The sequence below is a fragment of the Oryzias latipes genome, chromosome 2 (genome assembly GCF_002234675.1).
Source record: "Oryzias latipes chromosome 2, ASM223467v1".
In the NCBI taxonomy this organism is placed as follows: Eukaryota; Metazoa; Chordata; class Actinopteri; order Beloniformes; family Adrianichthyidae; genus Oryzias; species Oryzias latipes.
In genome coordinates, this window is record NC_019860.2 from 7728298 (window position 1) to 7746525 (window position 18228).

Genomic DNA, 18228 nt, shown 5'->3' on the forward strand with positions numbered 1-18228 from the left:
ATCTCACCTATGACCTTTTCTCTGGTTGTCATGGTTACCACCTCTGCTTTTAGAGGGAGGGGCTCCTTCCTGTGTGTCCTCCCACTGATCCATGCTGCTGGATTCTCTGGATCCACATCAGCTCACACACACCTTCCACCTTCACCTGCAGAGGAAACCCTCCTCATCATCAGCTCTGATCCTCCTTCACCAACAGATCAGCTGCTCCTCCACTGATTGGCTCTTCTCTTGTGTTTCCTCTCAGGTTCAGGTGACTGCAGTCAGACAGCAGTGGGAGGCAGAGGAAGCTGCCATCAGCTGCTGCACTTCTGCTCTTCCTCCACCAGGTGGAGACATGGAGCTGCAGCAGCAACATTTCCATTCAGTCACTTTGACAAAGAAACAACAAACTTCCTGTTTCTACACTTCAGGAAACATGAAGCATCAAGAAAAACAGGAAGAAATCAAAGAATGAGGAGAAAAGAAAGAAAGACATGAATTCTTCCTCTGACTGAGATGCAGAAACGAGCAGAGAGCTTCAGGCTGATCAGCTCTGGATTCAGCGCTTGATGAAGAGTTCTGGGAGCAGAACTGAGAATCTCCAAACAGAAAGAAGCTGAGAATCAGATATTTCCTGATCTAAAGACAGAACAGGATCAACAGAAAACCTGACACCACCTGGCAGCAGGTGAGAGGAAGGGCAGAGCTTCAGGCTGATTGACAGATTGTTGATGTCAGTGACTGTAGAAGATCATGGACAGTTAGAGATGTTCATCTCACCTCTGAGCTTTGCTCTGGTTGTCATGGTTACCATCTCTGCTTTTAGAGGGAGGGACTCCCTCCTGTGTGTCCTCACACTGATTCATGCTGCTGGATTCACATCAGCTAACACACACTTTCCATCTTCACCTGCAGAGGAAACCCTCTTCATTTAGATTGATTGATTTGATTTATTTAAGTGTCATGCACTAATGTGCCCAGCCCACACGGGCTTATGTGACACTGAAAAACAAAATACATAAAACATATAGAAACATGCCCATCACAAAAATCCAATAACCCTCCTAGTCAGAGTCTCACAGAATACAAAGTGTCCATTCTTATTGTCCGTGCCTTTGACACAAAATTTTCCAAACAAAACATTTCATTTTCAAAAATCCAGCGTAAAATTTTATCTTCAGGTAACCAAAACAAATCAGGACATTTCTTTTCTATTACCTCATACATACAAAGTCTGTGTTTTTCGTACAAAGGACAATAAATCAAAAAATGAAATTCATCCTCCACTACTTGCAGCTCACAGACCTCACAGTCTTTCCTCCTCAGGAACACCTTAAAAGTTCCCTACTTCCACCGGTAGGGGGAGCACTCCTGCTCTAAGTTGAGCACATGAGGATACTTGTCCTCTTTTTAAGTTGTACATAACATATGGCTCAGCAGAAAATCTGTCCTTAATTTGCAAATAAGTTTGTAATTTTGGTTTTTGAAGCAGTTTCATTTTCCAGTCTTTTTCATAATAACCAACTAAAGTTTCCTTAACATTATCTATCTTACATTTCAAACAGTTAAATAATAATGATTGTAGGTTCACAGAGAACAGAATGTTGAATACATCACTACACCAGGGACAAATATGAGCTCTATCCCAGTCAAATATGTTATGTGCAAGTCTCTCTGCAGGTAAAGTCACCAGCCGGTTCCATAATCTGAGGACTTCTGCTCTTTGTTTGTTTGTCCCCTCTATGGCAGCTTTTGTGGTGAACCTGTGTACACCAGGAAGTATTTAATTGCTCTGTTCTGGACCTTCACACACTCAGAAGTGTCTTCATAACCCCAGACTCCAGCAGCATAAAATAACACAGATCCCACCATGGCATCATACAATTTACTAAACGTGTCAAAACTCAACTCCAGACAGACCTTCATCTGATTCATCACAGCACCAAGTGCCCTCCCAGCAGAATCTGATAACAGCTGCTTTCCTTCTGTGAACATCATATTTGTATGAAAAAGAAAAACCAAGATTTTAAGAAGTATCAGTATACATAAGAGTATTTTTACCAACATAAAACAGAAAATTACTTTGAGGTACAAAAGGCTTTCTAAAACAAACTATTTGTGTTTTATCACCCTTGATAGTGAGTCTCTTTTTGTTACACCAGTCATTCATTGTATTTAACATTCCTTGTCATTTTATTTCCTCATCAACTATCAAAACAATATCATCAGCATAAAGTAATATGCTCAAATTCCAATTATTGATTTCAATACCTAAGTTAGTTTTCTTAATTTCTTGAGCTAAATCGTTAACATAGATAGCAAAAAGAGTTGGGGAAAGAACATCTCCTTGTTTGACTCCAAATGGTGTAGAAAACCATCCTGTTTTTAGGTCATTCACCTGCACACAGGCTAATGGAGCCTTGTACAGAGCTTTAATTGCTTTATAAAATTTATCATTAATACCATACATAAGTAATTTCTATTCAAGGAGATCTCTATTTATCAAGTCAAATGCTTTTTCAAATCCACAAAACAAACAAATGTACTTCTACTTTCTTGCAGTCTAGCTCTCACAACAGAGGACAAAACGTAAATATTGTTAATACATGCTCTATTTCCCCTGAATCCATTCTGCTCCTCTACAAGGACTTCGTTTGTTTCTAGGTATTCAGATAACCTATTATATAAAATACTAGAGAACACCTTATACACGGTACTCAGAAGACTAATGCCTCTATAATTCAGAGGGACTCTTGGGTCTGCTTGAGGGGATTTTGGAATCGGCTTGATGATCGATTTTTATCAAATTGATGGTATAAAGCCATTCTTAAAACAGAATCTAAAGAGACAATGTAAAGTATTTAACAATTTAGGACACCTAAGAACTCGTTTGATAGTTCATCCACACCAGCAGCTTTATGAAGTTTAGTTTTCTCAATGACTTTTAGAACTTCCTCAATTGTAATATCTTGATTCGTTTTGTTTCGGGAGTTCAGAGAAGTTTTTTATACTACTGTCTTCAAGCAGTTTTTTGGATTTGCACATATTCAGAAAAACTGGTCATCAAACGACCAGTTTGGTCATCTTTTAAATAATCTTAACTTCTTATCAAAATGACTCTGACAGTTTTTAAACCCAGAAAGAAGCTCTCTTTTTCAGGACCATTTCTTTGCCTTTGAAATACTTTTTCTCTGATAAACACAATTTTTCCCATAGACTCTGCAATTCATTGCTCCAGTAAGGTTGTTTTCTTTTACATATTCCTTTATTGCTTTTTTAGTTCTGTTTTGGTCTATTTTTTATCCATTTCTTTATATAAAGCATTACAAATCCAACCATAACAATGGTTCAGATTTTCCTGTGTTTGTCTACCTTCCCTCAGCTGAAGACCAATTTCACTTAGGGACTCACAACAGACTTCTGACTCCAGAAAATTAACAGGCAGTTTTCCGATTGGCTTTTTATTTTATAAACTAACTTGCATATCATTTGAAAAATTTGTTTCAATGGTTTTAAGACGCAAATAGAGCACTAAATGATCAGGGAATTGACTTCTGTCATCAGATAAGACTTGTGCTTTTTACCAGCTCCAAAGGGGTGAGAACTTTAAATTCAACACACTCATTTAAACCAGTGTGCGGGGTGACAATATAGTCCACCACAGCTTTACCCTTAAAGGATATAGAGGTGAAGCCATCATTCTGTGGATTTACCCTCCTATTCAAAACACAACATTTAGAGTCTTTAAGAAATTCAACAAAAACGTGTCCATGATTATTTAATACCGTGTCTAAGACAACTCTTGAGGGAATATCATCCTCATCCACAAAATCTTTTAAGCATCCTATGCGACTGTTCAACTCTCCACATATATAAACAGAATCAGCATCCAGTAACCATCACAGTGGCAGACATCCAAGAAAGAGTCTCAGGTATGAAGAACTGGACAGCACCGGGCCCTGACATGATACATGCCTACTAGCTAAAGAAGCTTACCGCACTCCACGAGCGCCTGGCAGCACAAATGAACCAGCTGCTAAGAGATGGGACTCACCCCGAATGGCTAACGGAAGGGAGAACAATCCTGATCCAGAAGGATCCTTCAAAGGGTGCAGTCCCATCCAACTACCGGCCAATAATCTGTCTCTCCACAACATGGAAGCTCATGTCAGGCATCATTGCAACCAAGATAAATAGGCACATGGATCAATTCATGAGTAACACACAGAAGGGCATTGGTAGAGACTCCAGAGGAGCCAGACATCAACTCCTGGTCGACAGAACAGTCGCTCAAGAATGTAAGTCACGACACACCAACCTGTGCACAGCCTGGATTGATTACAAGAAGGCCTATGACTCAATGCCACACACGTGGATCACTGAATGCTTGGAGCTGTATAACATCAACAGGACTCTAAGAGCCTTCATAGGAAACTCGATGAAGCTGTGGAAAACCACCCTTGAAGCCAATGGGAAGCCACTTGCACAAGTGTCCATCAAATGTGGGATATACCAAGGTGATGCTCTGTCCCCACTGCGGTTCTACATAGGTCTGAACCACCTCAGCCAAATAATCAACAAGACTGACTGGATACAGACTCAGAAATGGGGCCAACATCAGTCACCTCCTCTACATGGATGACATCAAGCTATATGCTAAGAGCGAGCGTGACATTGACTCCCTGATCCACACCACCAGGATCTACAGTCCTGACATTGGGATGTCATTCGGGCTCGAGAAATGCAGCCGGATGGTGACAAAGAGAGGCAAGGTAGTCCACACAGAAGGGGTCTCACTCCCAGAAGGAACAATAGCAGACATCGAGGACAGTTACAAGTACCTTGGAATTCCACAGGCAAAAGGCAACCTGGAGCAGGCAACAAGGAAAGCTGCAACAGCTAAATACCTCCAATGAGAAAGGCAAGTCCTGAGAAGCCAGCTCAATGGCAAAAATAAGACCCGGGCAATTGACAGCTACGCACTGCCAGTTATCAGATACCCTGCAGGAATAATAAGATGGCCAAAGGAAGAGATACAGAACAAAGATGTTAAAACACAAAAGATTCTCACCATGCATGGAGGGTTCCATCCCAAATCCAGCACCCTGAGACTGTATGCTAGCCGCAAGGAAGAAGGCCGAGGATTAGTGAGCGTAGAAGCCACTATCCAGGATGAAACATCCAAGATGCATGAGTACATCAAGCTCAAGGCCCCAACTGACAGTGTGCTCAGTGAATGTCTCAGGCAATGGAGAACAGAGGATACAGTGCTGGAGGACAGATCCTCATGGGAGGTCAAACCCCTGCATGGGATGTACCACCGGACCATAACTGAAGTGGCTGATATCAAGAAGTCCTACCAATGGCTAGAAAGGGCTGGCCTACAGGACAGCACTGAAGCGCTCATCCTGGCAGCTCAGGAACAAGCCCTGAGCACCAGAGCCATAGAAGCTCAGCTCTACCACACCAGACAAGACCCAAGCTGTAGGCTGTGCAAAGAGGCGCCTGAAACAATTCAGCACATAACTGCAGGGTGTAAGATGCTGGCAGGGAAAGCATACATGGAGCGCCACAATCAAGTGGCTGGAATAATATACAGGAACATGTGTGCAGAATATGGACTGGAAACCCCAAAGTCAAAATGGGAAACACCATCCAAGGTGGTAGAGAATGAGAGGGCAAAGATCCTGTGGGACTTCCAGATCCAGACTGATAGGATGGTAATGGCGAACCAACCAGACATTGTAGTGGTGGATAAAGAACAGAGGAAAGCCGTTGTGGTGGATGTGGCAGTGCCAAGCGATGGGAACATCAGGAAGAAGGAACATGAGAAACTGGAGAAATACCAGGGACTCAGAGAAGAACTGGAGAAAGCATGGAAAGTGAAGGTGACAGTGGTGCCTGTGGTAATTGGAGCATTCGGGGCAGTAACCCCCAAGCTGGAGGAGTGGCTATAACAGATACCTGGAAAGACCTCAGACCTCTCAATCCAGAAAAGCGCAGTGCTGGGAACAGCTAAGATACTGCGCAGGACCCTCAAGCTCCCAGGCCTCTGGTAGAGGACCCGAGTTTGGAGGAGATACCACCCGCGGAGGGTGAGAGGGGAGGTTTTTTTTTTATATATATATATTATTATATATATATTATTAAAAAAGTCAGCGAGAGAGAAGCCCGAACCGACCCGAACGTAATGATTGTCATTTAGTTCTGACTCGGGCTTAAGATCTTACCTCTACTCTGGATTCAGTGATTTGATAAAGAGCTCTGGGAGCAGACCTGAGAAGAATCTCCAAACAGAAAGAAGCCGAGAATCAGATATTTCCTGAGCTAAAGACAAAGAACAGGATCAACAGGAAACCTGGCAGCAGGTGAGAGGAGGGGCGGAGCTTCAAGCTGATTGACAGGCTGTTGATCTTAGTGACTGTAGAAGAGCTGGAGAAAGGTGAGGTCATGTGATCTTCTGCTTTGTAAGGAGACCCTTTGAAGGTGATTTGATTGAAACTACAGAACAGATGATGAAGAAATGATGTTTGAGGAAGAACCAATCAGAGACGAGCTCACAGCTTTGTTCCATCAGAATCATGTCAGAAGTTCAGAAATGAAGGAGATCTCAGTACTGAGGGGATTGGAAACATGCAGTTGTTCAGCACTGAGGACCTGAGAGCCTCACAACCTTCTTCAGCAGAGATCAAACCACTGAGGAGCTTCCACAGCCTCTAAGACATTTGAATGTCATTTGAATCTGAGCTGAGAGGAAGGGTGGAGCAGAGACAACAACTGTTTTTTGAAGAACAAGGATCCAGCAGAACTCAGAGTTTGTCCTTCAGCGCATCTCTGACAGCTTTAGTGTGGTATTATTGTCTATTTGTGTTGTTTCCGTTGAAGAACATAAAACTCATAGAACTGTTTTAGAATCACTGTTAGTAGATAATGCATGCCATAAAAGGCCTCACTTAAAGTTCCAAGTTCCAATAACGTTACGTGTTTCAGTTTGACCGTCCTGTTGATGTTGTACAGCTCCGTCCGTGAAACCAGGGTTCAACTCCGGGCTGCTCCCTGTTCCCTTCTCTACCTCTGTGCCGGTCCCAAGCCCGGTTTGAGAAGGTTGCGTCAGGAAGGGCATCCGGCGTAAAACATTGCCAAGTTTACCATGCGACTTGTTCGCTGTGGCGACCCCTGATGGGAGAAGCCGAAAGAGGAAGAAGATTAGTGATCTCTGTGATCTACTGCCAAAGACAGACGTCTCACAAAAGCCTTAGATGGCCTTAGGAGCTTGAATAACTAGATGAAGAAACATTCGGGAGTAAACACCTCCTTCTCGGACGACTGGATGAATGATGTGTTTGGACGATACAAGACGGCCTCTTTTTCCCTGAGTGCCATTATTATCTGTGCATCTATTTTGATTGTTTGTGGATGTTGTTGTGTTCCCTGTATCTGTCAACTCCTCGTCAGGTCAGAGCCAACCCGACCAGAAAGATGAGGAACTAGAGGGGACCACTCTGCTGTGAGATCAATGTGTGCTATACTTTGTCTCTGTTTATCATATAATCTGCTTTACTTTTACATTTACTTTTTGATACTTTTAAATATACTGTTATTACTCAAGTTGCAGAGTCAAGTTAATAAATGAATGATGGTTTAAAGTTCCGGGATGTTCTGTACCACGAGGCTGTGTGTCCTGCACATGGAAAGGTCTAGTCCTGGCTCCTGAAGGTTTCCTCATTATTACATTTTTTTTCTTCCTATTTTTTATACATTTTTGTGTTAGACAATGCATTATATCTTCTAGGGGTTGGTCTGGGATTTAAACATATTTGCTGACCCAGTAGAAAGAGAGGGAATGAAGAACATAAAGCTCATAAAATTGTTTTAGAATCACTGTTAGTTGATAATGTGTGCCATAAAAGGCCTCACTTAAAGTTCCAAGGAGCAGAGGTCAGGTTGTGGAGCAGGGTGCCAGGCACTCATGGTGGTGGTGGGGTCCTTTGTAGTTTGTGTTCTGATTTTTTCTGTGCAGATGGCTTTGGGAAAGCTAACGTTCCTGGGAGCCGTGGAGGCTGCTGACCAGGTGGGTTCTTTATTATATTATTGTTAGGGTAACAGAATCTCCACGCTTCACTGTCAGAAATCAACTGTCAACTGTATGTGCATCATCCCCTCTGTCACTCAGACTGTTCAGCTCTGAACATCCTTGTCAAACCTCCCCCCACCCCAACACACACACACGCGCCAGCACGCATACACACACAAACACCACTCACGCTCCTCATGTCTTTTTCCCTCTTAGGTGACCTGCAGTGACCTTACGCTGCTGGTTTTTGGAAGAACTATTTTCTTTTTGAACAGAAGAACAACTTAAAGACAAACTTCCGTCTGAGCTCTTCCTCTGCTGCTTCTCTTCCTCACAGATGAGAGCCTTCATCATGAGTGGAGAAGACAACAGAAAACACAAAGACTCACCGTGAAGAAGAAGAAAGTCCTGCTCTGTCTACTCTGACACGGAGGAAAACTCTCAACTTCCTCATTTCCTGATTCAGGAACACATGAGCAGAGCTCCGCCCCCTTATGTGTGTGTTGGTTGGGCCGAGCGTCTGACTGAGTCACGTGACGTGGAACTGAACAGCTGAGCGTGCTGCGTCATTCATTCAATGGCGATGCACACACTTCATTCAGGCAAAAGCACCGGCGAGACACGAGCCTTGTCAGTCTGTGTGTAGAGTTTGTTTGCTTACTTGTGTGCAATTGAGTCGTCCATGTTAATCTGTGGAAGAGGCAGCCGATAAGAAGAAACTTTATCCGAGCGCTAGAATAGCGCGATCACTTGTTTCCTTGTTTGTTTGGTGTGTGTTGTGGGAACAGAGTGAACTTCGCAAGTGTTTGTGTGTACTTCAGGTGCATGTCGGAATTTTTAGTATTAAGGACTTTGTTTATTCTGTGGGTGTGTTTTGTAACTTTTGTCAATTTATAGTGGGAAGTTTATTTTTGAATGTGATTATTCGCTAAATAATTTGATTTTAAAGCAATTATTGAATGAATTTGGACTTGATGCATGAATTTAAATAAGAATGTAATTAAAGTAAATGAGTGAGGTTGATAATTAACTGAGGCACTTTAAATTACACAAATATTTTGTTGTGTATGTGGAATTTGAATTTGTAAATATTTATTACTGTTATTGTGTGTGTTAAAAGGGAGCCGGTTTGGCTCGTGCTGGTTTGCGGCAGCTTCCGTCCATGAAACCAGGGTTCGATTCCGGGCTGCTCCCTGTTCCCCTCTCCACCTCTGTGCCAGTCCAAAGCCCGGCTTGAGAAGGTTGCGTCAGGAAGGGCATCCGGCATGAAACATTGCCAAGTTTACCATGCAACTTGTTCGCTGTGGCGACCTCTGATGGGAGAAGCTGAAAGAGGAAGGATTGTGTGTGTTAAAGGTTTTTACTTATTGATTCCTGACTGATCAAAACGGAAATGAATTAAAGTTTGGAAATTGATCTCAGTCAGAGTAGATCGATCTTCAACGTTGGACGCGCAGCCCTTTTCTTTTTGTGTTAGTTTCCCCCCTGTTATCAGAAACCTAAAAGAGACTGTTTCATGTAATAGGAAATAACACGACTTATTACAATGCACAGTTTGTGTTTTTTTTTTTTTGTGTGTGTGTCAATCAACTCTTGGTAAATAGGTTTATCTGTTTGTTCATGTTACTCTAAAGGCTCCTGCAGAAACAATCCTCACAGTGTCTCTGAGTCTGGATCCAAGCATCAACAGCAACGTTTTTCCTCTGATCCATTTGTCTGAAATACTGTGATGGACCAGCAGCTCCACTTCAATCTGGACAATCATTGTCCAACAACCTCCACTGGTCAGGTCAAAGGTCAATAACTGTTATGAAGTGGAGTGTGTAGAGCATGAACACTGATTCAGTGTGTGAATGTGTGTGTGACTGGGTGAATGGGACTGTGACTGTAAAGCACTTTGGGCCTTCAAAAGAAGGTAGAAAGTGCTATATAAGTATACGCCATTTACCATTTGTATTCTATTTCTTAATTTGACTTTGACACAGTTTAAAGGTGAACTTTGCTTAAACCTGATGGTTGAACTCTCGCCTTTTTTCTGCCTTGTGCAATGTGACAAGAAGTCAACTTGAAACTTTGTTCTTCCAGTTTTTTCTTCTGGTTCTAGAGAAGGAAAGTGTTGATTCCACTGGTGACTGAAACAAACACACAGTAGTGTCTGATAAGGACACGTCAATGAACACTCATGGGATCATGTTTGGCACGTGTTCCTGGCATCTGCAGTTATGGCACACAGTCGGGACTTGAAGATTTTCTTCCACAAAAACTTGTTCAATAAAAAAAACTTTTACATAATCTTTCTGCCTTAACTGTGTGATAAATATTATATTACATCCAGTTTATATAAAAAGATCAATGATACTTGTTTCATTGGAACAGTGTCTTTTTAGATTTGTGTAGGTTTTAGAGTTGTGATGTCTAAAATTATTTAATATTAAATTTAACATTATCTGATAATAAACTAATTATTTATTTTGGTGTTTTTTTTCCTTGCAAGGATGACTGTAATGTTGGAGCTACAAAAATGCTCTAATAGGTTCATTAATAAGAGGTTTGAAGGGCTTATAATTCAAGATTCAAGATTCAAGAGGTTTTTATTGCCATATTCTGTGTAGCTACACAGAGTAGGAATTTGTTTCGGTGCAAATGTGCAACATAAAACAGAAGAACAGTAAACAACAAAAAATTTTACGCAATGGACAGAACAAAAATATAAATATAGAGTCAGTAGTGCAAGGAGTGACAAAACAGTGCAAACTGAGAATGTTCAAGGTGCAGGTAGTGGGCTGGTGTCTGATTGGACATTGAAGTGAAATTTGGGGGGGGGGGGGGGGGTTACAGGGCGTTTAAGAGTCTGACTGCAGAGGGAAAGAAACTGTTCTTGTGTCTGGAGGTTCTGGTCCTGATGGACCTTAGCCTCCTGCCTGAAGGGAGTAGTTTCAGTAGGGAATGTCCAGGGTGGGAAGGGTCGTCAGCTATCCGGCCTGCACGTCCCCGGGTTCTGGAGAAATATAGTTCCTGGACAGATGGGAGGCTGCAGCCGATCACCTTCTCTGCTGAGCGCACAATACGCTGTAGCCTGTTAATGTCTCTGGTTGTGGCACTAGTGTACCACACGGTGATGGACGAGGTGAGGATGGACTCAATGATGGCCGTGTAGAACTGCACCATCATCTGGGCCGGCAGCCGGGCTTTCTTCAACTGCCGCAGGAAATACATCCTCTGCTGGGTCTTTTTGAGGAGAGAGCAGATGGATGGCTCCCACTTGAGGTCCTGCGTGATGGTGGTGCCGAGGAAACGCACAGAGTCCACTAGGGTGATGGGAGAGTCTGACAGGGTGAGAGGGGTTGAGGGGGCTGTGACTTTCCTGAAGTCCAGTATCATCTCCACTGTCTTCTGGGTGTTCTGCTCCAGGTTGTTGATGCTGCACCACGACACCAGCCGGTCCACCTCCCTCCTGTAGGCAGACTCATCATCATTAGAGATGAGTCCGATGAGGGTGGTGTCATCTGCAAACTTGATCAGTTTGACAGAGTCATGGCTGGAGGTGCAGCAGTTAGTGTACAGGGAGAAGAGCAGAGGGGAAAGTACACAGCCCTGTGGAGTTCCTGTGCTGATGCATTGGGTGGTGGAGACATTCTTCCCCAGCCACACACACTGCCTCCGGTCTATTAGGAAGTCAGTGATCCACCTGCAGGTGGAGTCAGGCACGTTGAGCTGGAGGAGCTTTTCCTGGAGCAGAGAGGGGAGGATGGTATTGAACGCAGAGCTGAAGTCCACGAACAGGATCCTAGCATAGGTTCCCGGGGAGTCCAGGTGCTGCAGGATGAAGTGTAGGGCCAGGTTGATGGCATCGTCTACAGACCTATTGGCTCTGTAGGCGAACTGCAGAGGGTCCAGGAGGGGGGAGGTGAAGGATTTGAGGTGGGGGAGGACCAGACGCTCGAATGACTTCATGACTATAGACGTGAGTGCCACAGGCCTGTAGTCATTGAGGCCAGTTATGCGGGGCTTCTTGGGGACAGGGACGATGGTGGACAGTTTGAAGCAGGCCGGGACGTGGTAGGACTCCAGGGAGGTGTTGAAAATGCCTGTGAAGACCGCTGCCAGTTCGCCTGCGCAGTGTTTCAGGGTGGCAGGGGAGATGCCGTCCAGGCCCGGAGCCTTCCGTGGGTTTTGCTTCCGGAAAAGCTTATACACCTCCTCTTCTGTCACTGAGAGGACAGTGGTGGGGGAGAGGTGGTCTGGGGGGGTCATACTGTCCTCAGTGATAGTGGTGGGGGAGGAAAGTGGCACCAAAGTTGTTGAGGAAACCTGTTCAGTGAGGGGGGAGGAGGAGGGTTGTGGGACCTCAAACCTGGCATAAAAGGTGTTAAGCCTCTCAGCCAGTTGTAGGTCGTCAGCAGCATGTTGGGCTCTGGGCTTGTAGTTGGTGATTTGCCTAAGCCCTCTCCAAACAGAGGTGACGTCGTTGACAGAGAATTGGTCTTCTAGGCGTTTATTGTACCGAGCTCTCGCCTGTTCCACCTCTTTTGAGAACTGGTACTTAGCGGCCTTATAGCTCTCTTTGTCTTCCGCTCTGTGGGCTGCTTCTTTCTCCTTCCTCAGCTGTCTCAGTCTGGGTGTGAACCAGGGTTTATCATTGTTATAAGTGACCCTGGTTTTTGTTGGGATGATGCTGTCCTCACAAAACTGGATGTATGACGTTATAATGAAGACTTATTTGTTTGTGAAAAATAGTATGAGGTAATAAACAAATACTGTGGATAAATATACAGTATATAAAATATGTTTAATAGAGTAACAGTATTTTCATACAAATATGTTGCTGGTAATTATTGATGTTGTGCTTCCCTGGAATCATCAGGGGCCTGTTTCAGAAAGGAGGTTCAACCAACTCTGAGGTTGAACTTGAACTCTGAGTTGGTCAATCGGGAGATTAACAACTCTGAGTTTTCTGTTTCAGAGAAGCTGATCCGAGTTAGGTCAATCAACTCTGAGTGGACTGATTCAGAGGTAAGCGTGCGCACCGCGACTATAAGAAGCCATTATCAATAGAGCGCAGATATCACGAGTCACCATGGCAACCGTGAAAAAAAGAGGTCTGCATATTTTTCTCCAGCTGAACTTGACGTGCTGCTGCAGAGTTACAGTGAATATGAGCACATATTCTGGAAGAAAAGCAACACCGCTGCATCTGCAAAACAGAGACAGTTAGCGTGGAAAACATAGCTGCTCAAGTTAATGCTTAAGTTTGCATTTAAATCATTGTTATAAAATATTGGCTGTAATAACTTTCTAAATAGCGTAACGGTGTGAAATAAAAATGGCGATATTAAGGTGTACTTTTGAAGTGTTATTCCTGGTGTTATTGCATGAAATGCTGCATAGTGTACAGAACCAATCTGGGGGAAAATGCATTTAATGTTGATAATGTTTAGATGACTTTTTTGTTAACCTCCCCCTCTTGCAAACGTTGGTCAGTTTAATATTAATACATGCAATTGTGTTTTTAAAAGTGAACTTTTGTCTACTGTTGGACCTTTCGCTGCGCGAAGACTTCTCCTTTCTTTTCTCTCGTCTTTCCGACCGACCGTGGTCAGAAGCGCAGGGGAGATTTCCTCCAGGGCCGAAGGGAATTCTCCTCCGGGGTTCACTTCCCGTTGGAAACCCTCAACCTCCAGAGCGGATTAAGAATGACTCCAGACAGTTATTCTGGGAATGGCACCTTCTCTTTATTTAACTAAGTGCTCCGTCCTCCGAACACACAATATATACCACGCACACACCTCCGCTCCGTACCCCCCCCCCCCCCCCCCCCCATCTGCACCTGCACTCGCCCCTCCCCTTCTCTCTCGTGGATCGCACCCCGCTCAGCACACACACGCTGCAACACTACCCTTTTATTGATCAAGTGGTATAGGTTTATATGGGATTAAGAAAGTAAGCAGTACTAGCAAATTGTGTTTCCAAAAAGTAATTGTTACATTAATCTAATTCAATGTCCCTGATTTCATTTTCATGTAGATGCAATCCTGCAGGAATTAAAAGAACATGGCAGCAGCTAAAAATGAAGTATAAAAACATAATTCAATCAGGTCCATGGGGAGCATGTCATGGATGTAGGCTATGTTGACAATATTTGACATATGAAACATCTACATAGCAATACATATCTAAGGTTGTTTTCATTGTATATATGTAATTGACTGCAACGAAAAACGGTAACGCTCAAACAAAAACGTATGGAGCAATGACAAAAAATCGAGTCATATCAAAATCCTCGTACGAGGTAAATATAATTCTCTACGAATTAATGCAGCCTCCTCGTCTATTGGGTCCTCCAAAAAAGAACAAGCCATTCTTGTCACTTATACCGTCTCTGTGTGACGGAAATTTGGGCAATGAAGGTTAAAGCGAAAAATACCGCTTCGTCTTTAAAAAGGGGAGGGGACCGGCAGAAACTTTGAGTTTGGAGAATAAAACCTGCTCCCGACCAGGTTTGGTTCACAGCATAAGTAACCATGGATACTGACTCCGAGTAAAAGTTACCTCTCTTTCAGAAACGGGTTTGACTTACTCTGCTTTCTCTGGTTTAACAAACCTCCCATTCTGAAACGGAAAACCCAGGGTTTCCCTGATTTCAGGGTTAATGCACTCAGGGTTTACACTTAACCTCCTTTCTGAAACAGGCCCCTGGTCACATGACCATGTTGGAGGTTTCTGAATGAAACTCTGTGTTTGTTTGTCAATGAGAGTTGACAAACACAGAGAATAAATGTTTGGATTTCTTTCTATGTGTGCATTACTTGGGTTGATGCCGACATCTGGTGAAAATTTCCTGTCAATAGCTCGATTAGAAATATGTTTTTTGAGAGAAATGTTGACGTGTTCAATACTTATTGTCCCCGCTGTATGTCATCCAGAAATGTTCTGTCTGGTCAATGATTCCCTCAATCCTTGATTGGTCCATCCCAAACTCACATCTGTTCATTAAATGTAGATCAAAGAAGAAAGTGATGATCTAGAAAAGAATCTGTTTGTCTGCAGGTCTGTTTTTCTCCAGATCCTGGAGCTGCTGAACATCTGAATCCAACCCATGTTTCAGATCAACACTCCAAGTAAGAATGAGAAGAGGAAGTGCAGTTCTCTATCAGTCCACCGGGGGAGCTGCAGCACAATAACTGTCCACTTGATGCTGAGAGAGACAGTGGAGCTGATCTCAGATCAGTTCCTGCTGCAGCTCTGACACTCATCTCCACTTCCTCTGATTCCTCCATCACTCTGCTCTCCACCTCCCAGGAACACCGTCCAGTCACAACATCTCTGCAGACCAGCTGCTGCTGCTGCTCCTCTCTGCTCCTCCAGGAGGAACATCAGAACCACAAGCCCCACCTGCAAAGAGAAAGTAGAGAGACAGAGGTAAAGGAGTGTCTCCTGATCCTGGTCTGTCAGTCAGTGATGCAGCACAGCAGCAGAAAGAGCAGCAGGAGCTTCAGTCCTGTTCAGAGCAGCAGCTTCCTGTCATCTTCACCTGTTGGAGCTTCTGCTGCTCTGATTGGCTGACTGTTGTCCTGAAGCCTGTCATCATTCTCCTCAGAGCTTCACTGAGAAGCTGCAGCTTCACAGGAAACTCTGCATCTTTGCTCTCAGACAAATTTCAGGACCAAACATCTGGAAGCAGCTGGACTGACTCCAACCCTGTACTGACCTCAGAGTCTGCAGTTTGGAGTTTGGACTCTCCACCAGATCCTGGAGCTGCTGAACATCTGAACACTGAAGGTTGTTTCTCCTCAAGTCCAGTTTTGTAAGGTGGGACGGGTTGGACTTCAGAGCTGAGACCAGAGCAGCACAGCTGATCTTTGACAAACTGCAGTTCATCAACCTGAATCCAGAACAAAGTTTAAAGACAAAGTTCATGTTTTCATCTTTCAGATGAAAAACAGCTGCTTCCTCTGCACTTGCTTTAAGAGCACAAAGAAGAGCTGATGGCTGCAAGCAGAACTTTGTGGAGCACAAATGTCAGCAGACAGCTTTGAAAGAAGTAGCTGCAGGAAGAAAAGAAGAAGTTCTTCTGCAGATCTTTGAGGAGAACAAGCAGCTGCAGGAAGATGCTGCTGCAGATCAGAATCTGGACATTTCTGCTCACTGTGGGTCAACACAACTTTGTCATCATATTGATCTGAACACAACTGAAACATGGAGTCTGACCTCAGAGTCTGCAGTCTGCAGTCTGGACTCTCCAGAAAACCACACAGATGAAGAACTCCTGAATCCTGCAGGTTCCTGTTCCAGCTCAGATCCAGTTCAGTCAGATTGGACGGGTTGGACTTTAGAGCTGAGACCAGAGCAGCACAGCTGATCTTTGAGAAACTGCAGAACCTCAACCTGAATCCAGAACAAAGAGTTGAGTTTAAAGACAAAGTTCATGTTTTTTATCCTTCACAGTTGTCCCCCCACACATCTGGATGACGCTCATCAGCTGGACTATTTAAATACAGTATGTAGTTGTGGAGTTAGATAAGCTTAGATAAGTTAGAGTTCTGGTACATCACCTGTCAATCCTGGGAGAGGATCCTTCCTTCATGTGGACACCCCTATGGTTTGTTCTTTTTTTCCTGAATCCGTTATTTAGGGGTTTTCCTTACCACAAAGGAGGGTCTAGGGGCAGGGATGCCCATTGTACCTTAGTATGTTTAGTTTAGTTTAGCAATCAGCTATTGAAATCTATGATTTCATCTTCTTTATGATTTATGTTTATTACACAATCACCGGCATGAAGCCCAGTATTGTAAATATTGGGCTATATAATTAGTTTGAATTGAATTGACCCTAAACACAGCTCAAATTTGGCTAAGGCATTCATACAGAGGAACAATTACAATGTTTTGGAATGGCCATCTCTGTCCCCAGACATGCATATTATTGAAAATTTGTGGTGCCATTTAAAGCGGGCTGTCCATGCTCGGGCACCATCAAACATGACTGAACTGGAGATGTTTTGTAAAGAAGAAATGTCAAAAATACCTTCAGCCAAAATCCAGACCCTTGTAGGAAGCTATAGGAAGTGTTTAGAGCTTGTTATTTCTGCAAAAGGAGGATCTACACAATATTAATGTAGTTTTATTTTTGGAGTGCCCAGATTTATACTCCTGCCTATTTTTGTCTAGCCCTTGTACTATCTTAGATGACCCCACCCTTACATTGACGTGTTCTCCCTACCATGACAAAGGTGGATAAAGGTGGAAAGATTTCATGTAATCCATGGACACCAGTGAAGATCACAAATCATTGAAGAAAAAAAGGTTCAGTGCACTGTCTAGTGGTCTAGATCAGTGTTTTTCAACCAGTGTGCCGCGGCACACTAGTGTGCCGTGGGAGATGGTCAAGTGTGCCGTGGAAAATTGCCCTCATTCACTGATCTTTTTTTTTTTTTTTTTTTTTTTTTTTTTTTAACTTGTCCTGTCCAACAGCTAGGCAGACAGATGAGAGCTGAGGGCCTCTTGGGTTGGACATATTTTACTTTAACAAGAGGGGTTATTAATCTTCAGACAAACCAAAGGTATGTCTGAATAAACCCCTTTTGTAATTGAGGCCAAACTTTATTAATTTCAAACATGTCTGAAAATCTTTGGTGTTGGACCGGACGGAAAAGGAAAGAGGGGAAGAAGAAAGAGGGACGTTAGAGAGAGGGGGGGTAGGGGGTGATAATAGGAGGGGAAGGGGGATAAGACCATGAAGCAGCATAAAGCAACAAGTTTACTGGTTGTTAATCATTATGGTAAGGTTCAAATGTAAAAAAAAAACAAAAAAAAAGGGCGGAGCCTGTCCACACACACACTCAAATGTTATAAACACACTTGTTAGTTGCAAAAATGTCCACCTGTCGACATGTACACAAAACAGATAGTGTTCACACGCATACTTATGCCTTAAAACCAACTAGTGTGAAATATTTCAGTCATTCAGTCTGTTGAGCTGACACCTGTGCTCAGGTGAGTGTTTATGTTCTTCTAAAATGGATGGTGGAACGTGAAAAGAAGGAGGGAGAGTGCCCAGCCATCCCCACCCCAAGACCCCCACCGCACCAGCAGCGGCAGCCGGACCCCCCCCAACACCACACGGGAACCGGCAGGGAACAACCGCCGCCCGGGCGACCAAGCCCGCCACCCAGGCCA

General features: G+C 43.6%; 2 protein-coding genes across 9 annotated transcripts in view; both read right to left on the reverse strand.

Annotated features, from left to right (window-relative positions):
• The window catches only part of LOC110014374 (gastrula zinc finger protein XlCGF57.1), a 526943-nt gene that overhangs the window by 231749 nt on the left and 276966 nt on the right, over nt 1-18228 (reverse strand). The window lies entirely within an intron of this gene.
• LOC110014287 (NACHT, LRR and PYD domains-containing protein 12) overlaps nt 1-18228 on the reverse strand; it is a 69567-nt gene that overhangs the window by 22306 nt on the left and 29033 nt on the right. The window contains exons 7-9 of one of the 8 annotated variants that reach the window (XM_023962039.1): nt 16262-16438; nt 15762-15935; nt 15325-15445 (exon numbers count right to left, since the gene is read on the reverse strand). The exons of 6 other annotated variants lie outside the window; for them this stretch is intronic. In XM_023962039.1, coding sequence (XP_023817807.1) covers nt 15427-15445; nt 15762-15935; nt 16262-16438 — 370 coding nt within the window. In that variant the 3' untranslated portion in view covers nt 15325-15426. Of the gene's footprint in view, nt 1-7; nt 331-15324; nt 15446-15761; nt 15936-16261; nt 16439-18228 lie in introns of those variants that run through there. One more of the 8 variants, XM_023962028.1, reaches the window with a different exon arrangement.